The sequence below is a fragment of the Fusarium odoratissimum genome (assembly GCF_000260195.1).
Source record: "Fusarium odoratissimum NRRL 54006 unplaced genomic scaffold supercont1.82, whole genome shotgun sequence".
Classification (NCBI taxonomy): Eukaryota; Fungi; Ascomycota; class Sordariomycetes; order Hypocreales; family Nectriaceae; genus Fusarium; species Fusarium odoratissimum.
The window spans coordinates 6,061-30,726 of record NW_022158797.1 but is presented as its reverse complement, the minus strand read 5'-3'; the positions used below and the strand labels follow the sequence as shown (position 1 = coordinate 30,726).

General features: G+C 47.7%; 9 protein-coding genes across 9 annotated transcripts; 4 read left to right on the top strand and 5 right to left on the bottom strand.

The window, feature by feature from the left end:
- Positions 1–305: 305 nt before the first annotated feature.
- FOIG_16435 (uncharacterized protein) lies at positions 306–2,532 on the bottom strand. The gene is made up of 2 exons (XM_031217880.1): positions 1,012–2,532; positions 306–955 (listed from the first exon to the last, which is right to left on the bottom strand). The coding sequence occupies exons 1-2, from the start codon at positions 2,402–2,404 to the stop codon at positions 456–458; spliced, it is 1,893 nt and encodes a 630-aa protein (XP_031052405.1). The 5' UTR covers positions 2,405–2,532; the 3' UTR covers positions 306–455.
- A 294-nt stretch (positions 2,533–2,826) lies between these two features.
- FOIG_16434 (uncharacterized protein) lies at positions 2,827–5,918 on the bottom strand. Its single transcript, XM_031217879.1, has 14 exons — positions 5,634–5,918; positions 5,570–5,584; positions 5,207–5,519; positions 4,742–5,156; positions 4,600–4,688; positions 4,518–4,549; positions 4,439–4,468; positions 4,332–4,384; positions 4,201–4,284; positions 3,808–4,156; positions 3,579–3,754; positions 3,328–3,529; positions 3,057–3,279; positions 2,827–3,004 (listed from the first exon to the last, which is right to left on the bottom strand). The coding sequence occupies exons 1-14, from the start codon at positions 5,882–5,884 to the stop codon at positions 2,915–2,917; spliced, it is 2,322 nt and encodes a 773-aa protein (XP_031052404.1). The 5' UTR covers positions 5,885–5,918; the 3' UTR covers positions 2,827–2,914.
- A 3,808-nt stretch (positions 5,919–9,726) lies between these two features.
- Positions 9,727–14,319, top strand: FOIG_16433 (uncharacterized protein; the record flags this gene model as incomplete). Its single annotated transcript, XM_031217878.1, has 2 exons — positions 9,727–12,656; positions 13,554–14,319. 2 exons carry the CDS (start codon positions 9,727–9,729, stop codon positions 14,317–14,319), a joined length of 3,696 nt encoding a protein of 1,231 aa, XP_031052403.1.
- Positions 14,320–15,158: 839 nt separating this feature from the next.
- FOIG_16432 (uncharacterized protein) lies at positions 15,159–15,560 on the top strand (the record flags this gene model as incomplete). Its single annotated transcript, XM_031217877.1, has 3 exons — positions 15,159–15,294; positions 15,356–15,478; positions 15,528–15,560. Exons 1-3 carry the CDS (start codon positions 15,211–15,213, stop codon positions 15,558–15,560), a joined length of 240 nt encoding a protein of 79 aa, XP_031052402.1. The 5' UTR covers positions 15,159–15,210.
- A 327-nt stretch (positions 15,561–15,887) lies between these two features.
- Positions 15,888–16,344, bottom strand: FOIG_16431 (uncharacterized protein; the record flags this gene model as incomplete). The annotated part of the gene is made up of 2 exons (XM_031217876.1): positions 15,888–16,161; positions 16,217–16,344. 2 exons carry the CDS (start codon positions 16,342–16,344, stop codon positions 15,888–15,890), a joined length of 402 nt encoding a protein of 133 aa, XP_031052401.1.
- A 670-nt stretch (positions 16,345–17,014) lies between these two features.
- FOIG_16430 (uncharacterized protein) lies at positions 17,015–18,334 on the bottom strand (the record flags this gene model as incomplete). The annotated part of the gene is made up of 1 exon (XM_031217875.1): positions 17,015–18,334. The coding sequence occupies one exon, from the start codon at positions 18,332–18,334 to the stop codon at positions 17,015–17,017; it is 1,320 nt and encodes a 439-aa protein (XP_031052400.1).
- A 348-nt stretch (positions 18,335–18,682) lies between these two features.
- FOIG_16429 (uncharacterized protein) lies at positions 18,683–19,854 on the top strand (the record flags this gene model as incomplete). The annotated part of the gene is made up of 4 exons (XM_031217874.1): positions 18,683–18,759; positions 18,815–19,044; positions 19,094–19,166; positions 19,215–19,854. The coding sequence occupies 4 exons, from the start codon at positions 18,683–18,685 to the stop codon at positions 19,852–19,854; spliced, it is 1,020 nt and encodes a 339-aa protein (XP_031052399.1).
- Positions 19,855–20,576: 722 nt separating this feature from the next.
- FOIG_16428 (methyltransferase) lies at positions 20,577–20,870 on the bottom strand (the record flags this gene model as incomplete). The annotated part of the gene is made up of 1 exon (XM_031217873.1): positions 20,577–20,870. The coding sequence occupies one exon, from the start codon at positions 20,868–20,870 to the stop codon at positions 20,577–20,579; it is 294 nt and encodes a 97-aa protein (XP_031052398.1).
- A 1,771-nt stretch (positions 20,871–22,641) lies between these two features.
- Positions 22,642–24,307, top strand: FOIG_16427 (uncharacterized protein; the record flags this gene model as incomplete). Its single annotated transcript, XM_031217872.1, has 2 exons — positions 22,642–22,676; positions 22,735–24,307. The coding sequence occupies 2 exons, from the start codon at positions 22,642–22,644 to the stop codon at positions 24,305–24,307; spliced, it is 1,608 nt and encodes a 535-aa protein (XP_031052397.1).
- Between the last annotated feature and the right edge of the window lie 359 nt (positions 24,308–24,666).

The window sequence follows — 24,666 nt, the reverse complement described above, 5'->3', positions numbered from 1 at the left end:
CGCCGCAGGGTGCACAAACGTCAGCAACTACGATATCAGCGGAACATTATGCAATCCCTTCGGCTGCGATTGTGACTGGGGATGTATCGAGAGTGATGGGGTCTATGACACATGGAGATCACATAAATGTCCCAACAGAGTAGGAGTAAGTTAGCCCCAAGGACGTCAATTCACTGCTGGGAGTCTTCTAACATGGTATCACTGCAGAGCGATGTATGTAGTGAAGACTAGGTCCTCATGGTTTAGCTTTTCTGGAATGGAATGAATTGAGAGCACCCTTTATTTGTCTTTCACATGGAATGCTACCCGACACGACACCATTGGGCATGCCAACAGTGGAGGTGGAGCCACAGATCAAGATTAGCGTAAATTAACCTTCTAAAGAAGACTTGTCTAAGATTGGCATGGAACGAATACCCTCATCATCTATCTGCTTGCCTCATGAAGGCTTAGAACTAAAACAAAACCTCTCCTCCTAATATACTCCCGCCAGTCTTTGGAATCTTCAATATGCCTTGTCCAACAAGTTCCTGAGCCAACCTTGGTATGAGGCCATCGCAACCTTTCGCCACCATGATGTCAACCGTCACAGGCAAGCTCTCCTCATGGTTAGTGATATCACTAGAATACGGCACTTCCCCAATTGGATAGACACTATCCGGTGCTTCGCTAAAGATGGAAATCCTGCTCAATGTCCAGCCGAAGGGAACAGTAGGAGGGTCACGATAGACGTCGCGCCGGCCGAAACTCCCAGTGCTTTCGGAGTGTAGTAAGATGCTAGATGAGCATCGGTGGGGATCTTTATCCTTTGGAAGAACTTTCTGGTTGAACCAGTTCATGAAGACGGTTTTGTTCCTGATGGCGTCGTCGAGGATGGAGTCTGGCTGGCTTTCGCCCCATGCCCACCGCACGCTAGGTGCTGGGTCTACGTAAGGCAGGCGACCATCATGAGCGGCTGTGGACATTCCCTAAATTAGTTATAAAACCCACGTCTTGCACATTCTTACATACCAGCGTAGTCTCTGAAGAATGGCTCTTTGACTAAAGCAATCTGCTCCTTGGTAATAAGAGCAGCATAGGTCAAGTTCAAAAACTCCGTCAACGGGGTGTCTCGAACGGACTTTGGACCGGTTGAAGCCCAGTGCTGACTGATGTTATATTCTGTAATATTGGTGGCCAGTAAATCAGCGAGATCGTTGGCGAATTGGTGCAGTATTGCGCCCTGCGGGGTGTCATTGCCTGGAAAACCTGCAGTATAAATCGTCCGCGGGTACTGAGTATTCTTTTCCGAAAAAGTGGTGTAGTTTTCTTTATACATGGCCGCCTGCGCTGCTCCCCAGATCTCCGGATCTTGAGTCAGGAAACCCGCCGTGTCCATCTTGGGTGAAAGCGGCATCACGTGGTCCAGACTGACAAGGCCGTGAGTAGGTCTATTGCCAAAAACCCCTGAAACTCCTGCAGGTCCACGGATAGAGCCTCCTGTGTCACTTCCAACAGCAAGGTCCAACCACGGGTAAGACGCTACAGACGCCCCCGCACCTGATGAGGATGAGGATGGGCCCTGGTACCCATCTCCGCGTGGGTTGAACGGCGCAAGGTACGAGACCCAATCTGCTGTTGGATTCTCCCCATTCGCGAACTGGGAGAGCTTCTGCGTACCGACAATGACGGCTCCAGCGTCGATTAGGTTCTGGATAGCTGGTGCTGTCTTGTTCGCCGCGGGATAGAGGTTGTACCAAGCACGGTTGCCCCGAGAGCTCTTGACACCCTTGAGGTCATAAAGGTCTTTGACTCCCACTCGAACGCCTGCCAGCGGCTTGTCCTTCGTGCGGGTGAAGTATAAACGCGACGGAACTCCGATGGTGAGAGAACTGCTACCGGGAGCATGCGCTGGGAGAGTCTGAAAGGTTCCGTCTGGCGACTGGAGAATCGACTCCAGAAAGCTACCGGAGAAGTCATCGTACAGCCGATACACTTGATGCAGGCTTCCTCTGTATGGGTCTAAGAAGTAGGGCCCAGAGGGAATTTCCAGAGCTTTATCCCAGCAAGATACGACCGATTGAATACTCGCGAGGAAGTTTGTCGTTGTTGATTTACAACCAGGCGACTTCAAAAGTACCACCAATTCAGAGAAGGCAGGTTGCCAAACGTCGTCCTTTTGCGCCCAGCTTCTGAACAGTTTGGGGAGATCATCTTGAGCGGTATTATTGCCAACGATAGTAACCGGCACAAATGCCAAAGAATTTGTAGCGATGGTGGCTGGAATGAGGCCTGTTGGTAAAGTCTCTCGAAGCGATGGCGATAAGAAATAGTTTGTCCCGTTCAGGCTCAAGGATATACCATTGGGGCGGAGAAGCTCTGCCACTGCTGGGAGGGCTACGCTTAGTAACGCGGTGAACCGCATGACGGGCAATAAATATCTGGAAAAAGACCGCAAAGGGGCTGAAATGGAATGTGTGAAGTTGCAAAACGGAACTCCAATTCTTATAGGACAGATAGATAGTCGGTCAAATAAATGCCGTGTAAACTAGGATGCTGATAGCTATTTTCATGGCGGGGATCTCGGATCAATACTGCCGTTCATTTCTATTACATAAGTTCGAGCGATGCTACTGTAAAACAGCAGATCTTGTCCTCATTCAGTACTCATTTGATAAGGTTGCATCTTGGCATTGAACTAGCTTCATTGAGCCAGTAATTAGAGATAAGAGGCCTATCCTAAGAGGCAAGCATATTCATAGCTTCATCGTACAGTGTGTTTTGAATTGGGTCTTGGTATAACTGGTTATGTGTTACATGTAGTGTGACTTTTATCCACTACGTGGAGGTAACACCGAAACCTCGTTCCCAGCTGCAATACACCAAATTCCCTCCAAGAAGCTGACTCTTGCATACCCAGCGCTTCAGAAGTAACCTAAGCACGATCCGGCTTTGATCCATCGAAGGGATACTTCAGAACGCTGACGCTGTTGGAATAGCTCGACAGATCCGGGTTAAGCTGAGCCTAAAGTCGACCCATTAGCGCCTTGCAGAAGAAAAGAAGACAAAGAACATACCAGATCAACAGGGCACGTTGCCTCTTTAGCCCCATATCTCGTGATCTCAGGCTTCCCATCCGTGGTTTTGATGAGAACCTGCTGCGAACTAGCCTGCGACGGATCACCAAGGAGATAGTTCAGCGGCTCGATCAACATGGCCGAGTGGGCTGTCGAGAAGACGGTATTGGGGAGATCGCCTGTGTGAGGCATATGGTGCATTCCTAGGTTGAACCAAACGACACTGTTCTCATCAGCTCCAATCCATGATGTAAGGCATAGTTGCACTTACATGTCCTCCTGGTCAAGTGACTCGCTATTGAAGTACTTGTCAAAGTCAACCTGGGGGTCTTCGGGGGTGAGAGAGTTGTACGCTCCCACGGCGTATGTTTCGTTGTCTTTCTGGCGAGTAACGTAGAGATGATGTGTTGTGTGGTGGGCTGCGTTCTTGGTGACAGAGGAATCCTGAACAGTGAGATATGCCACGCCAGACGCTATGAATGTTAGCTGGAAGTCTGTATCAAGGTTATCGGAGGAACTTACCTGGTACGATCCTGTATCCTGGGTTTTCACCATAAGGATTCTTCTCGTCCTTGTTAACCACAGCGTACATCGCCCCGCCATTGGGCGACCAGTTGATTTTGCCATCATCTTCATTCTCAATGAAGCTCTTGACTGCCTTCATAGTGTTACGCGTCTGACCATCAGACCACTTGTACCTATTTCCTCGCCGTCAGCACACTGCAGCAAACTCAAGCACGAATAACCTTACTTCTCAACCGTAGGCTCAATAGTAACCTTCTGCAACGAGTTCTTCTCGCCCAAGATGTCGAAATCAGCCTTAAACGTGATAACATGATCATGCAGAGACCCAGAAAGACTGTCGTGGATCTTGAAGCCGTAGTCTTCGTTTTCAGCGTAGAATGCTGATGAGATATAGCCTGATGCTCTGACGTCGACTTCAATTGAACCATCGAGGTGGAACTGGTAGGTCGTCATGTAGTCGTAGTTTCCGATGGTGTAGATGGCGCGGATGTTGAAGGCGATGTTCTTTGTCACGGTGGTGTGGCCGGCCCAGGAGTGGCGTTGGATAGGGAAGCCCTTGTCGATCTCAAACATGCCTTGATCTGTTAGCTTGCGTCAGTGATAGTAGGTGCTAACTTACAGAGGCCGTCTTTCTGGGTATATGTTGTCTCGCCTGTAGTCTGTGTGACGTTGAGGTAGTGCGAGTATGCTGGGCAGTCGTAGCCTGGTCATGTCAGCGATAGGTGGTTCCTGGGACCAGTTGGGTCCTACCTTTGACGAGAGAGATCATAGTTGGCCCGAAGCCAGACATGCTGTCGAAGTAACTAAGAGATGGAGGTTAGGAAAGTCAGACGTGTAGAAGATGGGTCGTTATTTACCAGGTTCCGGACTGTACTGGGTCGATGCCGCTTTACATGATGTCAGCAGAGTAATGCGAGATTGTGTGGAGTAACTTACGCATAATGCGCGATAGCCTCATCAAGTCCAAGCTAAATAGAATAAGTTAAAGTCGCGTAAAGCTCGAGATGAGATCACTTGCCTCATACATAATCCTCTTGCCCTTGTATCGAATGTCGTAAAGTCGCAAGCCATTATCTCGTGTAATACTAACATAGAACGAGAAATCCACTGACACAGTCTATCAGCAAGGTATCACAGGTGATCTCCAGGTATGAACTTACTCCATGTAACATAGCTCTCCTCCTTGTCAACAGCAAACCTCTCCTTTCCAGACTGAACAGACGCCGGTGGAGCTTCATCATCAAGAGGGAGGGTATCACCATGCTTATTCGTATGCGCCCAAGGCTGATCCAAATTCGCTCCCAGTGGCTTGAAATCAGGCTCGGCAATGACCTTGCGAAACTCATCGAGATCTTTGTAAAATTCATTGTTGTACACCCAACCTGTCACTTTCCACTTGCTGGGATCACGGCCTGTGATGTCTGTCCTTAAGTACAGACCCAGCGGAAGCAGAGAGATTGTGTCGTAGATGCTGGTGACGGGTGCATTGAAGCCCTGCCACATGATGACCTTGTCGTCTGTCACTGTGAGAGGGGCTGCGAAAGCTAGGGGGATCTGAAGTCCATCCTTGACGGTCTTTGCTCTGTCAGATAAATGGGTATAACTTATTCGAAACCATGTCTTACCAAATTCCAGAGTCGCTTCGTCACGTCCTCTGCCCCCTTCATGATTTCGAGATTGAAGTTGCCATAATCCTCAGCATCAGGGTTGACAATTGGGATTTTACCATCACCCGCCCTTGTGTTGGTGTAGGTGTACGGCATAACATACGAGGCGTTGGTGATCGGCAAGGGGCCAACCTTGAACTCTTGAACGTAAGCGCTTTCAACAGCACCAAACATGATTGCAGCCAGGGCGTAACGCTCTGGGGTACCAGTGCTGTTTGAGAGGAAGGGGAGGACATCGGTCTTGTTGGGCATCATAAGCTCAACTGACATGCTTCAGTTGTTGTTAGTCAGTGATGATGGGGCATGTATTGCAAGACTTACATCTTGTTATCTCGGCTGTGAAATGTATTAGTTATTTGCAGTGACACTGGGATTCAAAACATACCTCCCCGCATCCTCTGCAGCAGTCAAGTTGAAGCCTGTTGCATTGCTATGCAGAAGGGCAAGCACATCCTTAGTTTCCTGGGTGGTTAGACTACCCCAGAAGTTCTTGTGAGGAGCACTCGCGGTGGTCTGGCCTAGGGAACAAGCAGCTCCAGGATCTTGTTTCCGACTCTCGAGCCTTCCGGTGGAAAAGGCTGCGCCAAGAGCTAGATGGCCCAGAGAAGCTGAGACAAAGAAGTTTGTGAAACGCATCTTGTCAGCTGGATGTCTGATTGCGAAGAGACAGACGAGGATGGGTTGATTCTATTCACATTGAGGATAAACATGGCGGTTTATATAGAGATATACAGATCCATAGACCCAGATCTTGACTCGTGTGATATGCCTATACCATGTCGGTGAGAATAATCCCACGCTGTTCATCGTGGAGATAACACATGATCCGACTACTAGTTGCGTTAAAGAAAGCCCTTCCCAAGAACCTTGTCATTATCACGGCTGAGTGTGGTCCCTTCGCTCCAACCTCAGCTCGCAAGATATTGACAAGGGCTGCAGAAACGAATCCCCACGTTCTATATGATAGATGATAAGGTTCATGCTGACAAGGCCAGAGTGCATATACCTCATATCTCAGTCTCCGCAGTATACAGCAAGCCACATCTTTAGCGAAGGCTCTATGAACCTGCCAGCCCACGGAGGTTGCAATCCGGTAGGCAAATGTTGTATTTCGCGACCAGATGCAGACAAAGATAACCGATATATTCGGGCCACTCATGATTCACGCATCGGGAGTCTTATCTTCCGGATCGCTAGGCGAGCTTTTTGAGTTTACTGTGGGAAACAATGGCGTTTCAGGAGACGTACAAGTGCATGTTGAACAAACGATACCACGTGGGACCTGGCTGGCCGGTACTGCGCGTACATGATCCAGCCGGGCCTTTTGTGTGGGTGGTACGCTGGGTAGTGAAGAGTCGGAACCCGGAACTACTCGGAATGGATATTGGTGGAGGGCCAGCGATAATAATTACAGTCCTTCAACTCCAATTGGTCGCACTTGATGAATCCTTGATATAAAGACAGATCTTATCATACTGATACTGGTAGAACCCCTAATATGCCGTGGGTTATACGCTGTTATCTTAAGCTTGAATGGTTTATTCTCCTCCCTAGCGACCTTCGCTACCGAGAGTCTTCCGAACCCCACACAATTGATCTTCACTGTGGAGCATTGAGTATGCAGCTTTTACTGCCCTGATTGGCTACATCGTATTGAGGTTAGCTCCCATTCGCCACATGTAGGTTTGGACCCCACATGTCACCCTAGACCGGGGACCCGGGAGGTGGAACAACAAGTCATGATGCAGGTGGGAATAGTTCATCAAACAATATCATTATATGCATTACTCCATAGATATGGTTACATCAAAACAGGAGCCTCTAGGCAAGCCACTTCTCTAACCGAGGGGTATTCTCGTTCATGAGGCCAGTAGGTGATCTAGAAGGAAACGAGGTACCTGGATGCAACGGTCTTGCTCCGCAGCTTCCATCCTTCCAAGCAAACCTGTGTCATGACATCTCCAACATTAAGATCAGAACGTACGATTGTGACAAATTGCAGATTTCTTCTTGGCCTCTCTCTAAATATAGAAAAGGAGTGACACTGTAGCATGCTTTAATATGTTGCGGAGATTAAGTAATAGCAACCACCTTGCTGCAGTTCAGAACGGAAGAGACCCGCGGCCACTGACTCATGGAATCAGTGACATAACTGAATTGAGTTTATTGGCATCTCCGTCTTCCTACCCAACAGTGACAGAAGTATATGATCTGTTGAGCGACTTGCACCTAGCCAGCGCGGCAGGACCGGAGGAGTGATATGCAGTCCCAACCTTGGTACACGATAGAGCATTTATGTCTCGTAATTGAATCAACATAAGCAATATCATATCTCTTGGCTATCAGTATCCTTATCATTTAACTACTACCCAGCTTGGTCAGATGTTAACCTCTAGGCAAGAGCTATTATCTGGAGGTGAACAAAGTATGCTTATCTCCTGAGACCCAGGCTAGAGAGATAAGATTGAAGATCCTTCGTGGAAAGGTTAACTGTTAGACGTTAAACTTTAGATGCGCCGCAATAGAGAGACGCGGGGTAATTCGGAAACTGGAGGCTTATATCCATTTCCGAAAGGTGGTTCCGACTCTCTGAGCATATTTATAAAATATCACAGAAGCAGTGTAATAATAAGTATTATATTACAGGAAGAATATATTTTATTTCTCTTCTGATTCTTCTTTTTTTCGGTCATAGTAATAGAATGTAGTATTAATATACAGCTTTCTGGCGAACGTAGGGAGACTTTCTACCGTACACGATCCGAGTTAAATGACACAGACTGGTAAGCAAAAAAGTGATGAAGCAAAGTTCAATGCACCAGCTGAACATCAACCAACCGTGGCCCCTCCATCAAATCCCATCCCCGAACTTGGCATCCGCCGATCTGGACTGCTGGTGTCCCGGGAATAAGATTGTTGTCTGAATGTGGAAATTGGACATCGGCATGAATGCTTATAGGGTAGGGCTGAGACTATCAGCAAACTGAATCTCGAAGATGGGTTGCAGCCGTTGTAAAGGATGGCCAGCCACTAAGCCATGGACAGATTGAGTTCATCACTGAATATGACGTACTGACCATTTCCTTCGGGGATACGAGCTTAGTGCCAGAGCTAAAGTTAATTAACTGCTGTAATGCGTCGAATGGAGCCTCAGTGTGTATTCAGCTGTGATTGTCCCCCCCAAAGGAAGAAAGTGGAAATTAATACGAGCATCTTACAAAGGCAAAAAAGAAGCATAAAAGAGTACCCCGCATGATCCAATTTCCACCATGCCATTCTACGATTCCCGTCAATGCAAAGTGGCGCCCCCAGGTTCCAAAACCGTTCAAAGTGGCGTTGTGGCGTCCCCCTGAATGAATAACGGCGCTTCTTTCACCTTCCTCCGCCCTTAACGCCCCACCAACTTGTCGCCTTAACGCTCGTACCTTGACGTTTTGACCACGCCGCTTAGGCATAAACTGTTTGTTGCTATTCCCGTCTCAGGAGGAGAAGAGGCAGTGTTTGCCCAACGCGAGGGTCGATGCTTTTCAGCTGTGTGCAGCCTCATGATGGAGATGGAGTGATAATTTCCTCCTTGTCCAATCGAAGCATCGCGTTATGGTGATACTGTTCCTGGATGGTGAGCTAGTGCAAGGGACAGAGAGGGGAAGAAGAAGAGAGAACAGGTTCAAGCTCAGTAGATGATTGAGCCATTTGGCAATCCAGAGTATCGTCTCCCGCCCAGGCCATCGCTCTGTGAGTGAGATTGACACCAACACTAGGGTAAAGGACATGCGACTAAGCTGCAATCCACCCAAGCACTTCAGACGAACTGGTTCACACAGCAGAGAGAGAGAGGTAGATTGGGCCATTGATTGTAGACAACGAAAGTCAAAAATTATGCTTGTTTTGGGGATCCAGATCCGTCATCTTTGCACCATTGCCACCGACCAGAGCCCGCGCCACTTAGCTCCCGGTCATCAGTCCAAGCGCAAGTGTGCATCCCAGATTCTCGGATGTCGCCCATCGCTTTGATGGCAAGCGGTTGGTCCCTCAGAACAACAAAGAAGTCTAATTCCAGACCTCGTCACTCAGCGATAGCTTCACCCTTTTGAGCATCCCAGCTCAGCCATTTCTATGAGCTATTGATTGACTGACGCCTCCGGACCATCGGCCACACCAATTTGCTCAGTGATGATGGGTCTAGACTTGAACTCTTATCAAGAAAATAACCAAACAACGGTAGCGAATGCTTTTTGAGGTATAGCATCATGCAGCCTGTCACCAGATTGCTCTTGGCATTCCGACTCCGCTCGGAGAAGTCAAGCCCCTATTGAAAGTTGTAGCGACACTTGTCTGAGCATCATCGTGACTTCTATAAAGACACAGAGGTCGGTCAAGTAACCTCACTCGGAATCACCAGCACTCGAAGTCTTATTCCTTCCCTCCTTTCTTTGACCACTTTGTGAATCACTCAAGGCCTTTCTTGTACATTCACAATGTTGTTCAAAGCTCTCACACTCGCTTTCATCGCCATCAGCAGCGCCTCCGCTGCCCCCGATGGCACCACCAACAGCCTGAACAGGCGCACCGGCACCCAATACTGCGGTGAAGCCACCTGGGTTCCTCCACGCGGCTCAACTCCGGGGTACTGCAAATGCCCCTACGAAGGCCAGATCTACAAGCAGTACTCCTGCGACTGCCCCGACCCACAGACCCTCAAGAACAGAAAGTGCGTCAACAAGTGCCCTGACGATTCAGAGTACAAGCCTGGTAGCTATGGCAGCTGGTCTTGTGTCTGCGATGACGACGGGGCTGCTTGGTCTTCGTCGTCTGGGCAGTGCAGCTGCAGGTCGGGAAAGGAGTCTGTTCAGGGGAAGTGTGTTGATAAGTGTCCGGGGGGTACTACTCGACAGGGTGACGGTACATGCAAGTGTAACGATCCCAAGAAGGAGGTCTTCAAAGGTTCTTGTGTGGACAAGTGTCCCCAGTACTCCACTCGTCAGGATAACGGTAGCTGCAAGTGTCAGGATGACAAGGAGCTGGTCAAGGGTGTTTGCGTCGACAAATGCCCTCAGTATTCGACGCGTCAGTCTGATGGCAGCTGCAGGTGCAATGATCCGAACAAGGAGATTAGCAAGGGAGCTTGTGTGAACAAGTGTCCTAAGGATACTACACGCCAAGCTGATGGGTCTTGCAAATGTGACGATGGTAACAAGGAACTCGTCAAGGGCGTTTGCGTCTCGACATGCCCTACCGGGTCGACCCGTCAGAGCGACAACTCTTGCAAATGCACGGACGACAAGCAAGAGATCGTCAAGGGAGCATGTGTACTCGTCTGCCCGAAGGACACGACTCGCCAAAACGATGACTCTTGCAAATGCGATGACAGCGGCAAGGAACTAGTCAAAGGCTCTTGCGTGCCTGGCTGTCCTAAGGATTCGACCCGCCAATCTGATGACACTTGCAAATGCACCGCCGATAACGAAGAGATCGTGAAGGGATCTTGTGTCCCTGTCTGTCCCAAGGACTCAAAGAGGCAAGGCGATGATACCTGCAAATGCGACGCAGAAGACCAAGAGATCATCAAAAACGTTTGTGTTCCTGTCTGCCCTAAGGATTCCAAGAGGCAGGAGGACGATACTTGCAAGTGTGACGCAGAGGATGAGGAGATCATCAAGAACACTTGCGTACCAGTTTGTCCGAAGGATTCGACAAGACAACAAGATGACACTTGCAAGTGCGACGAGGACAGCTATGAGATCATCAAGAACGCCTGCACACCTACCTGCCCTGATAAGTCGAGCAGACAAGAGGACGATACCTGCAAGTGTAACGATAACGGCTACGAGATTGTCAAGGGCACTTGCGTGCCAGAGTGTCCAAAAGACTCAAGCCGCCAAGAGGACGGCACTTGCAAATGCAATGCAGATGGCTTTGAGATTGTGAAGGACACATGCACAGCTGAATGTCCCAAGGACTCAAAACGTCAACAAGATGGTACTTGTGCTTGCGACACCGAGGGCTACGAGATCGTCAAAGGTGCCTGTGTCCCAGAGTGCCCGAAGGATTCTACCCGCCAGGAAGACGACACCTGCAAATGTGATGCCGAGGGCTTTGAGATTGTCAGCGGAGAATGCAAGGAAAAGTGCCCCAAGGACTCAGAACGTCAGGACGACAAGTCTTGCAAGTGTACTACTGATGGCTACGAGATCGTCGGCGGGGAGTGCAAGCCTGAGTGCCCTGAAGGATCTACTCGTCAGCAGGATGACACCTGCAAGTGCGACACGGACGGTTATGAACTCGTTAAGGGAGAGTGTAAGCCCGGGTGCCCCGACGACAGCTCTCGCCAAGAGGATGGAACATGCAAGTGTGCTGCCGACGGACATGAGATCGTTGGCGGTGAGTGCAAACCGGAATGTCCTGAAGGATCTACCCGTCAGCAAGATAAGACTTGTAAGTGTGATACAGCTGGCTACGAAATCATCAAAGGAGAATGCAAGCCCGAATGCCCCAAAGATTCCTCACGCCAAGAAGATGGTACATGCAAGTGCACCGCAGCTGGCTATGAAATCGTCAAAGGCGATTGCAAGCCAGAGTGCCCCAAGGGCTCAACACGCGGTGAAAAGGACGTCTGTATCTGCGACGACAAACTCGCCGAGCTAGACACCAAGAATATCTGCACCTGCAAACCCGGCAACGAGCCCGTCAAAGACAAATGCACACCCAAATGCGAAGGCGATTCCACCCGCGACAACGACGGTAACTGCGTCTGCAGCAAGCCCAACACCGTCCTCTCTGGTAAAAAGTGCGTCTGCAAAGACGGCTACAAACCCACCAAGAAGGGCTGCAAGAAAGACTGTGGCTCACACGCTTACGACAAAGACGATGTCTGTGTGTGCAAAAAGGCCGGCCAGACGTTCAACGAAGACAAGACCTGCACGTGTCCTACTGATACACGCTGGAACGGCAAGATGTGCGCTTCAAATTGTGGCTCTGAAGCGTGTTGGAGTAACTCCGCCAAGGGATGTGTCTGCAATAAATCAGGCATGGATTTTGACAGTGGGACGAAAACATGCTCTTGTCCTGATAAGAAAGTATGGTCCGATGGACAGTGCCACATAGATTGTGGCAAACTAGCTACATGGCACAAAAAGTCTCAAACCTGTATTTGCCCTAAAAAGGGTCAAACCTTCAACCCTACTACTCTCGGCTGTGGATGCACAGGTGGTAAGATATGGAGTGGAAAGGAGTGTATCACCGACTGTGGAGATTACGCCTCGTATAACTCCCGATCAGGCACGTGTATTTGTGACAAGAAGGGCCAGACTTTTGATGCAGATGAGAAGACTTGTGGATGTCCCGATGGAAAGGTTTGGTCGAAGAATCAGTGCACTGTTGACTGTGGTGATGCAGCTTCGTGGGATGGGTATGCGGGGAAGTGTGTTTGCTACAATAAGAACCTTGTTTGGGCGGATAAGAAGTGTACTTGTGGGACGGGGAGGAAGATGGTTGGCAAGGGCTGTGTTCGATCTAGGTTCTGAATGGCCCATTGATGGTGATGGGTGATGAGTTGGTGGTATCTCTTCTTCTTCTTACCTTTCTGCATTGTGTTACTTCTACCTTGCGTCTACTCTCTTTAATTGGAATCTATCTTGTTTCTGATTTGCGAAGCTGCCTTTTGACCTTTCAACGGCTCACGTGAGTTTCGAAGTAGAGTTTGAAAAAGAAACATTAAAGTCATAGTCAAAGTTAGTTGCAAGGTTCACGAATGGGCAGCATGGCGTGGCCAAGTAACCTTTTAAATCATAGAATAAGGTGTGGCTAGATCTGAATAAGGTCTGTTCGTGCGTGAACCCGCCCTTTGCAGTCGAGGGGTGAAAGTGCACGGTGGCAACGTGGGAGCGCTTTACGAACCTTGGTGGCAATCTTTTCCACTTACTTTAAGAGTTCTCTATTGATTTTCTGCCCAGAAACGCCATGTGAACTGTTATCTAATCAATCAAGAGTGCAGATTTAAGCATAACCGTTAACTCCAGGCTGTCAGTGTTGCTTCTGGAGCTTAACTTTGAGCCATGTTGTGGCCAAGCAGATTGTAGTGGTTACTCTAATAAGAACTCTGATTCAACATATATCCAATAAAGCGTGAAGCCAGGAAGATATAAAGCTTGCAGAAGTCTCTCCTAAGTTCAATATATCTGGAAGTTGAAAGTCAAAATGATCATTTATCCCTATAAATAGCCAGCTTCCCAGCTCCCCTTGTCCTGGAATTTCTTTCCTCTAACCATCGCTTCACAGAATCTGCCAGACTTACTTACTTCTAAAGTCTTTCCATTTACATTATCTTTTCTCTCCAAGGAATAAGTCAGGCAGACCACAAATCACCTTTCTCTTCAATTCTGTGTAAAGACCAACATCTTATTCTCTTCCAACACATCCTCCTCCCCACCAATATCATCACCAACTCAAAAATCTCTCTCTCCCTCGAACAAAAGACCCGTCTCCTCGCCCGCCAGATCCAGCGCTTCCACGAATACAGCGTTGGGACAGGTCGACCCAACAGCAAGATCATCAAGAGTCCTGACGTCAAGCTCGCTGCAGCTCTTGAGCCTGTCTTCGGCTTGTACGAGTCCGGCGACACAAAGGCCACCCATGAGTCGTGGCCGTTTTACTGGCAGCTACCTGGCAAGGGGCGCGTCCTCACGAGAGACCTGGAGTGGTTCAGATACATGGGGTATAAGCTGCTCCACAATGGCAAGGTGAGCGCTTCAGACCTGCCCAAGGCTACTTACGAGGAGCCGCCCAAGCAGAACTGGGATGAGCTGTACGGGCCTCCGGCCCCCCAGTACATCGAAGTGCAGAGGGAGACCATGTGGGCTGAGACTGGGAACGATGACGCTTGGCCTCGAGTCAACGAAAAGCCAAAGCCGCAAGTCACAGTCTTTGAACGCAGAGGTCAAGACACTGGGGAGTACCTGTCTTCCCAGAATCTGGCCCATGGGCCTGAAGATGGCGATCTCATCACATTGGCTACGGACTCTGTGCCCGTCAACAAAGCTCTTTGCGACTTTGAACCCCTGTGTCTTCAATAAGTCCATAGCAAAGACATAGGAGGAATTCAGGATGACATCAAGACGGGCTTTAGGCAACATGAATAAGAGCAAAAGATGTACTAGGAGTACATGGCATATCGGAGTTACGACTTCGGCAAGGAAAAAGGGCAAAGAAGTAGGTCCATTCTCTTTTGGCTACAAGTCATGAGAGCTGGTGTAGCAGTACGTATGTTGCAATCAACTCAAGACAGATTTTTTCACCTCATTCCATATAAGTAAAAAGTCATTTGATATTAAATCAGTTGATCATTCAGAATGCAGATTTTTCCCCTTGCATAAACACATGCCGCAGTCCAGTGGGAAATCAAGCATCTTCCCCGTGAGGCTTAATGTCGGCTTGATCGACATCTCGGCCCGCTCGGCCACTAACGGCTTATTGAGAAGGTGGAGTGGGGCAGTGAAGTCAATCAACATAAATCTAGGGGTATGCTAAAAGGCCAAATGCAGAGAAACATATGCTAACTCTTGTAATTTAAATATTTCAGAAGTTATTTATTAGTTATAGAGAGAGAGTTAAAGGTTTCTTAACTGTTGCAGATACTGTCTTGTCTCAAGGATAGCTTCCGACTTGAGATGCATGATTTAAATCCATAACGCCGTTCTCTCAATCCCCTAGTTCACGAGGTCTCCTGGAGACCATCTTGGCATTAGTGGATCCTTGAACATCGAATGTCGTGTTGCGGCGCGTGCTTCAATGAAAATTTAGAGCATGGCGTTACAAAGCGAGACTGACCGTATGGCATGTGAATGTAGAAGAAACAACCTCTATATAAGGCCTGTGATTCTTCCAGAGCATCTTGTTCTCTGCTCCTTACCTCCATACCTCACTCACAACTTCCTCTACTCCCAACAATATATCATACATTCACAATGAAGTACTCTATCTCCCTCGTCGCCCTTTTCGTTGCTGGCACCATTGCTATTCCTGCCGCCACTGCTCCGAAATGCAAGGCTGTAAGTATTAACTGTTCTTTACCTCATTGACTTTGTTTCTTAATTTAACATAAATTCATAGGGTGAACAATTCTTTGAATGCGGTACGGCCTGTCCCCTGACATGCGATGAACCCGAGCCCCGACCGTGTACCAAACAGTGCGTTCCTGGCTGCTTCTGCAAGGAAGGTACTATTCGAAGCCAAGTGAGTTACAATCGCTGAGTTGATGACTGTTACTAATACAACCTATCAGTCCGGATCCTGCGTCAGTCGCAATAAGTGTTGAGTTTATTGTAGACTTTGCTTCTGCCTGTGTCAATACATAGCAGGCCTATAAGTGGAATAAGTCACTCGAAGCATCTTTAAAAATTGCTTCTGTATGATATGCTTTGTATTATAGGCATAAGTACATTAGATCTCAATGATTATTTTTCTACTTTGATCCCTTGTTCTAATTGAGGTTTCAACCTAAATAGGATGCCATTAAGTACTTGGTAACTGGTCTAGGGGTGGTACCCATCGATAGATCCATCCCTCGGAGGGAATGTAAGCCACGTATGCCATGATTGCCATCTCGACAGCATCTTTGAGATCAATAAAAAATCAATCTAATCTAGTTTACCTCCACTTCAGTCTGTCCGGTAAGCTTCCTCTTGCCATCAATCAGTTTAACCTCCCAGAGAATCACATTAGTCTTCTTTGTCTCCTCGCCGGTTTCCTTATGCTTAGTTCTCCATTTACTCAAAACCGCCACCACACCATCCCCTTTCTCTGGATCCTCCCATGTAAGAATCTCGGAGAATTCGTCTTGAACTGCTGTAGTAGTGTTGCGAACGTACGGGAGAGCTCCTTTGAACTGGTCGTAGGTGTATACGTTGTGATTGATTCTAGTGTGCCACGGGTTAGATGCACTGGCTCAAGGGTCATCATGACTGTTCTTACTTGGTGACTAGGCTTGGATCAACCTGCTCATCTATAGCCTTGATTGCGATTTCGTTGTTGGGTTGAATAAAGAGAGTGTCGTTGAGCTTGGTGACCCACTCGATGAGAGACTCTTGTTTGGTCGACATGTTGGGTGGCTGGATGCTAGATAATAGAGAATGGATATATAGATAAGAAGTGAGTTGGAAAGTATACAATATAGAGGCAAGAAGTCCCTTTTATGCTTATAGATCACGAGACTCTCGCTGCCGTGCTTTTCGGTAAACTCACCTTTCTCCGACTCCGCAAATCACTCCACGTCTTGACCCTGCGAAGTTTGACGAGATCAGAATTCCATACCGTTTGCGCCAGGTACACCCAGATTGCTAAACACCCTTAGAAGAAATCACTACCTAAAAACTCGCCGTCTACTGGAGATAGTCTTTCAGTGGGCTTGGAGTGGACTTGGCGCGGAGGTAAGTGGAGATGGATCGGAGTGGTCCCGTTGGCTACAGTCCGAGAAACCCGAGAGGGGTGCAGCCCGTATCCGAACGAAGACGGGGGGTATCTGTCAATGTCTTCGTTATTGGTGAAGTGATGCTTAGCAAACAGCCACAGCAACTCTCAGAAGCGATCTGGGGTCCCTAGACCCGTAAAGATTCGGTCCACTTTCTTCGGGGCCGTCTCGCGTGACACCCTTCAGTACAGATGAATCAGTGTCCGATCGTGACTTTCAAGAAGAATATAGATGACCAAGGAGGTTTCTTGACTTTGACACTGATCTGCGTTTAAGTAACCTTTATTACGTATTTGCTCATTCTAGTATACAACAGAAACCTCATCTCCTGTTCTCACGACCCAAGTCTCAACCTTTTCCAATCCCCACATGATAGTAAACAAATGTCGCGCAAATTCATCAACTTGCGCAGCGCCAACACCACGATCCAGTAGCATTTGTCCCTTTAGAGTGTAGATAAATAAGGGATCGGTGTTTCGAGCAACAGCCTCCCACCTGGCAGAGGAAGATGCCTCCCAGAACTTGGCTTGCGTGGTAATGTGAATGTCACCCCCGCATGATTGTATGTTGCTGCCTTTCAGACCGCTGTAGACACCAGTGGCGATGTTGCACAGTAATCCGGTACGTCGGATGGACTCGGAGAGGATAAAGGACCGGTAAAGGCCGGGGATAGGATCTAAATCCCCGACAGCTGTTTCACTAGAGTTGGCCAAGATCGGCAATGGTGAGACAAGTGTACTGTCGTGTGTTGCACACTCCCATAGCTGGTTCTTCCACGCATGAAGAAGGCTGATGAGATTCTCAGCCCTTGCACGACGTTCAATTGAGGAAGAGAAGAGTGCGAGAAGGATGTGAATGAGAAGAGCTTGCGTGCGGGCCAGATGGTCTCTGGTGGACATGATATTGGTGCCCCTAGCGGGCTGAGCGTTGAGTAGATTCGTGATGTGAGTAGCAGAGATTGCATTGACGATCGTTTCATTCTCGCTACTGGAAGCACTGGAGACAACACATGCCGAGTACGCGTCTTGAATGCATTGCGGGTACCCCGAGTCCGAATGGAGATGTCGATGGATAAATGGGTTGTGCCCTGTTTTTACAAAACGGGACAGCCAATTTTGTAAGCCGCGTATGAAATTAGTGAAGACGGAAGCTGGTGGGATCACATCTGGGGCGCTGTAGTGATATCCTATAGTCCATGATTGAGGTCCAAGAAACCAGCCCAAGTCTCGGGATATATGCGTCAGCTGACCCGAAGCCCCAGGCATCCCACTTGAGGATGAACCTGGTAGCGAGGATGGGTCTGATAAAGAGGGCGTCCACGACGGTATTGACGGGCAGTTCAGACTGGCGCTGAAGACGGGATCGAGGAGCCAGGGCTCCGACATTTCTGGAACTAGAGCAAGACTGCTCGTGTCGGCAGAAGAAGTCCACATATCGCCGAAGCCTATGTCTGGAGCAGCTTCAGTCTCAGTGAAGTCGAGAGCTTGTCGTCTTGGCAGAGGCGGATAAGTGCAGACCATCTCCCGATCGAGACAGCGTGAGCATGAGGGATATCGCTTGTCGCAGCGACGCTTGGTCTCAACGCACGCGAAGCATGACTTTTGCTTGGTTTTCCGACCCATTGTGGATGTGTTTGAATGATCTGGAGATGAATTGACGGGTTAGTTCAGGTTTTGGTTGCGGAGGTGCGGTGGAGATGAGATGGAGGCTAGCGGAGTTGAGTCGGAGATGCTAAGTTAAGCTTCATTAGTGCTACGCTTGGTGCACTTACAGTGGGGGCATGCTGTTACATGGAATTACGTGCTGGGGTCAGATATAGGAGATATGCGCCAGGCATACGCAAAGCACCAGCGGCTGTTTAAATATGTCTTTGCTCTGCAAAAAGGGCAATTCCCAGTAGTTCAATATACTTCCAGCCCTTGCTCTTTATCCCATCTCGACTCTATCAGCAGCTAGGAGGATTGCCCAGAATGGCGACACGGCAATGGGACCCCTCCACAGATATACCAGATCTGAAGGGTAAAGTGGCTGTCGTGACTGGAGGCAGGTGAGTGTCTAACTTTGCATTTCATAGTTTAGTATCATGTCTGACACAGCTTCAGCTCAGGAATTGGACTTGAGACAGTTAGATTCCTGGCTCGGAAAGGAGCAAAGGTGTATTTGACCACGCGAAGCGATGCGAGGGCACGACAAGCCAAAGACAAGCTCAAAAAAGACGCCGGCATCAATCCTCGCAATGTTCAGTACTTGGTGATGGATCTGTATGATCCCGTCAGCATTACTCATGCCGTCGACGAACTAAAGAGAAATGAGACAAAACTACATATTCTCAGTATGTCTGAGACCCTCTATTTGTATCATGATAACTAACTATGCCAAAGTTAACAACGCAGCTGCCTCAACATCGTCTACTATGTTGGTTGACGGGAAATACGAACAACACATGGTTGCCAAGTATGTAAAGCCTAACTGGCCATCTCAACCGATAGCTAATACTTATAGCCATATTGGACCTTTCATTCTGATTAACAGACTTCTACCTCTACTCAAAGCCGCCGCCAAGGATCCAGATGCCGACGCCAGGATCGTAAACCTCAGCTCCACAGCGAGCATCAGCATGCTCCCAGCCAATTTCAAGTTCAATTTCGACTCGCCAACGTGTTTCAAGAATCCAGTTCCGTCATATCCATGGCAATGGCGTTTCCTGGGAAGATTCATGTTTGGCTTCGACATGATCCGGTACGCTGTATCAAAGGCAGCAGTGGTGCTATTCACGCAAGAGCTCCAGGGAAGATTAGAGGGACAGAACCTGCCTATTACCTGTATAGCTGTTCATCCCGGAGAGGTACTCACCGAGGGTGTGCTGGCTATTAATAATATTCTTGTCAGGGCTATAGCTCGCGCGTCCTTTTTGACTGCTGAGCAGGGTGCTGCCAATTCCTTATTTGCAGCGACGGCGGCAGAGGTTAAGGAAGATGCTCTGAAGTATAAGGGGAAGTTTATAGTTCCCGTGGGAAAGTTGGAGGATCCCAACCCTATTGCTAAAGACGATCGACAGGTAAAGGGCTTGTGGGAGAACACTGTGGTTGAGGTAAATAAGTGGCTCATGGAGAAGAAGCTTCCTTTGTTGGAGGCTTGTTAATCGTACTTTTCGATGAAAATCAGTAGTAATGTGTTATATTTAAACCTCCGAGAAAGAGATATATATTATCTTGATCCTGCAACCCGAGGGCGCAACATATATGCCGCAGATTCGGCCTACTATAGGATTGGTTCGATGAGAGCCATGTCACAAACCCATATTATATAGGTCCTTTCGTTCGAACAGGTAGCCGCTGAGGTCCCTTGCCATTCATGTTTTGCTTTTTTGCTTTCACAAATTTCTCTTCAGGAGGGCAAGCCATCTCGGCAACGCGCTGCCACTCCTGATCAGCATTAAAGTCTTTCCGGATAAGGACTAGAAGCTTGTTGAGCTTTTTAATCAACGTGGGCTTGACTATCTGCGGTACTAGAACATCACTCTCGAAGTCCTGCTTAAGCTTGGAAATATCCTCGTAGACTGGGGGCTTAATAATAATTATCCTACTCCAATTATTATTATAAGATATAATATATTATAGCCTACTTACTATAACTTTTAGTAACTAGTAAGTAACTAGTATTATTATCTAGATTCCTTATTATTTATAAACTTAAGATAAGCTAGAGTAGTATAGATGGGATGCTTAATAGAGAAGACGAAGGAGCTATAGGGTTCTAGAGTAAAGCGAACTCACCTAATAAGATTCTTAAAATCAACCACATAATAAAGTGCTGACCAGCTGAACACCAAATCGTAAATTCCCGTATCTTAGTCTTTGAACGCTATGCTATCGAGATCCGTGAGTTCATGGTGGATGTTGTTATCGTTGGTCCTTTCGCGCGCCAGGGTGAGCATGTTTTGGAAGTTATCGATGCCTCACACAGGATCTGCGCTGCATCCATCGCCCAGCGTGCAAGCCACCCAAAACCACAGCCGAAACCTATCACGTTGCCGCTGAGACTGGGAGGAAGCTCTCGAAGTCGTGGCCATTCCGGCGCGCCATCCAGGCCCTTGACTGATCGATCAAGGGCGGGGTATTTGGCAAAGAATGTAGCGTCATAAATAATCTGTGCCATCGCTGGCGATGAGGTATTGCTCCAGTGCGTATGATGACCGAAAGCAGCTTGTTGGACTTCAATATTGGGGATGATCTGGAGAATAGTGCCTACAAATATCGATCTTGGCTTTGCATGGTAAAATAATACAAATACCATAGCATGAATGCTCGGCGTGACTCATTGCAGGTGGGTACAGTACCTAGTACGTTATTGCCGCTATTAGCACGAGTTTTCCGTAACTTCACCCTCAGTATCGCGCCTTTCATGTATTAGCTCAACGCGCAATAAACTTTGATGTATTGCAGCCCTGTGGTAATTATGCGCGTATTAAGTTATGCTATTGCCGATGTGGTTAAAAAAAGGCCTGTCTTTGTCATGGCAGAAACTTCGAAGTTCCATTATTTACAAAAAGGCAGTTGCCATCTTACATGCCAAGATCACTTCGACAGAAGTCAGAGAGACCGCAAGTTAGTTTAGATAGTAATAGAAGTCGGATACTTCCTTTTTCATTGAACATTGAGTTCGGATCAATGTATCACAAGCTTGGTGTCTATCTAGATGTATCCTCATTGTGTCTTAAAAATAGATCAAAGCCAGACACATCTAAAGAACACGGCTGGTTTCTTTTTTCCACAACTTGAGAATGTTTTGATTTTCGATTTTAGATCTCTTGCCATGGTGGTCTTTGTGTCAGAGGAGAAGAGCAGTACCTAACTATGGTGATTGTGTGCCTTATGCAGGGCGACCAATTCGTAAGTACTGTGATCAGGCGATGAAACAGACTGGTTGAAATACGCCTAAGCGGTTGCAGATCTTCTTCCTCAACCTATCATGTAACGCAACGTCAGCATAAAAACGCCCTAAACTTGATCTGAATCTGTTGCGCTCACTAGCTAGCTAGAAGCATTGTTAGGCTGTTTCCAGTATGGTCGGCACCATGACTGACACCTTTTTAAGCCGACTGGTCAAGGCATTAACTGCGCCCAACACTGCCACGACGATTGCATCTCCACCAACAAACTTGGGGCACTGTTGGTGCACAGACCTTGTAAGTGTTTTCTCATCAAACGCACAACGGCTTTGTTTGTGTCCAACAGTTTTCCTTCTTTTGTGTTGTCGCCTTTGGATGGTTGGCAGCCACCTTGATGAGGCCCTCCAGCCTGGGGACATATAAGATGCATTACGTAGACTCAGGTCAGCACAATCGGTTTGCAGCCGGATATTCCGTCCTTTCATCGGGAATAACTGCCGCCATATGAAAGCAGAAGGATTCGTTCCAAAATTCTAAGCCTTTTTTATTCTTGTCTAGTTTTGACCATGGACGGCCTTGGGGGTGCCTCCAGTATCATTACTATATGCGATCTGGTTCACAGGATATGGAAATTGCATAACAGGATTAAAGCTGCACCAGCTGCATGGAATCAGTACCGCGAAAAGCTGGAAAGCCTGTCCCGTGTAAGAAACAACCTAACCGCAACAAATACCCCCTAATTCTAACGAGACCTAGGTTCAGAGTGTTCTTACCGATATAATGCGAACCCAAGGCCACGGGACTGACAAGACAATGAGTCGTAATATAGTGGCATGTGTTAACACCGAGCTCAAGATCATCAGAGAACAGGCACTGAATATTCTGGGCGCACATGCAGCCTTAGGCCCCTCTCGAATAAAACGGATCAAGGACTTTTTCAGAAACAAAAAAACTGCAATCCAATTTCTCGTGAAAAATGAGGATCTGCAGGGACTGATTTGCTCAGCTGAAAAAGCTACTATGTCTTTGCAATCAGCGATGTGCTTATGGCAACTAGAAATCTTGGGCATACAGTAAGATAACCTGGAGTATAAACAAATCGCAGCCTGAGCTAACCGCGGTGGTTTCTAGTCAGCAACAAACACAAAATGCTTTTGATACTATCAAGAACAACATGAAGGAAAATGCGGAGGCTCTAAAGAGGATTGAGAAGGAACGGAAGCTCAGTGACATAAAGTTCACTTTGGTTGATGAGAAAGATCACCCAATCGAATTCGAGAAACCAGAAGAGTCGGTCAAGAACACATATAAACCTAGATCCAACAAATCTGGACGACATTCGAAAAAGAAGCGGACTTCCCAAAAGGAACGAAGATCAAAAAGAGAGGGTCTGCCACCGGATTCTATGCGGTCATCAGTCTCGGTTGGGGGGAACGAGGCTAGGCGGGACAAAGGAGGAAAAAGAACACAGAATGAAAGTATACCGGAGCGAATCGATGATACTTACAACGCCGAAATTGATGCTAAAAGAAAGGACTTGGATGATGTGTCCGTCGAACGTACCAAGGTATCATCAGCCGAAGGTCCTGAGGCACCAAGTCGTAAATATGGACTGATCATCCAGGACAGCCAAATCGCCATCATTGCGACTAATACTAAGGAGTATCAATCTGCGAGCAGAGTTGATCGCGATGAGACAAAGAAACTTCTGACGTATCCTCTTGAAGAAATCTCTGAGAACATGTCAGAAGAAGGGGTGGGAGACATGGAATCATACTTCAACATGTCTCCAAGTTCACCTGATTTCTCCCCTTCCGAACCCGACGATGATGTAATTCCCTTCAACATCAGTACTAAAAAGAGACTCCGTGCGTCTATCGGGCAGACAGTTGACCTCTCGGAATGCGCCTCCAAAACAGAAAAAACCATGGTTTTCTGTGTTCACCATATCTGTATAACAGAGGCGTGCCAAACACTCAAGCTCCATGAACCTTGTCAGCATAAACAATGCAAGCACGTTGGATTAGAACTCATGAACCAATTTTCTACTACAAAGAAACTCCCCTGTGCTTTGACCTTTCAGTTTGTGAGAAGCAGTCTACCTCAAGCTGAAACCGCCTCGGGGCAAGGCGTTGACCTTCAGTCTTTGGACAGATGTCGGAGAAGTGAGGGATGCTTCCATTCTGTTGTTGAGGGTATTTTACCCCAGATAAATGACAGTACTTCAGAAAAAGTACGCTGCGTTCGCGAATATGATATACAGGTTTGGTTAAATGATGGATGGCAATCAGACGCACTAGAAGTGAAACCAGTTCCGCACACAGAAAACAACGCTCTCCCGGGTGAGCCTGCGCAAGATGACGATGTTGGTGCTTTCAAGTTGTTAGAAGGCATCAGAGACAGACGACGTGTCGAAAGTCCTTCATTTCATACCCTAGTTGCCTCCTTGAAACTAGCCGAGAAGTACAGCCTCGGCTCACTATACTTGAGGCAGTGCAGGATCTGGACTGTCGCGTTACTTCCGGATATATCAACTTCGTTCGATCAGCATGCGATAGCCTGGGTTTGGGTTCTATGGAAACTCCAAATGGGACCAGAGTTCAAGAAGCTGTCGGGTATAATGCAACAACAGGTGAAGCATCGTATTGATCAAGACACGCACGAATATGGGGTCATTATTCCTAAGCATATAGTCGGTAAGTAATTGGCTCCCCTTCGCATATGCATCTGGTCACTTATTTGATAAATGCTCTTTAGACGCAATAGAGCAGAAAAGAGTACTGGTTCTTTCGCAAATCCAAAATTTCGTCATTTCTTTAATCGAGTCTTCTCGACATGAATATATGGATTGGTTCAAACACGACTCACCACAATGGATTGAAGAGGTGGGAATCATGAGGTCCTCTCTAATGGTAGGGTACTTGACACTCGAGTGTGAGAGATGCTTGCCAAACCTCAATGAAGTAAGTTTCGCCGACGCTTCTGGTTGGATTAGGTCGATGATGGATCTGAGTGGTTGGATGGTCAGAACCGTACCACCAGCTTACAAAATGCCAACGCTTC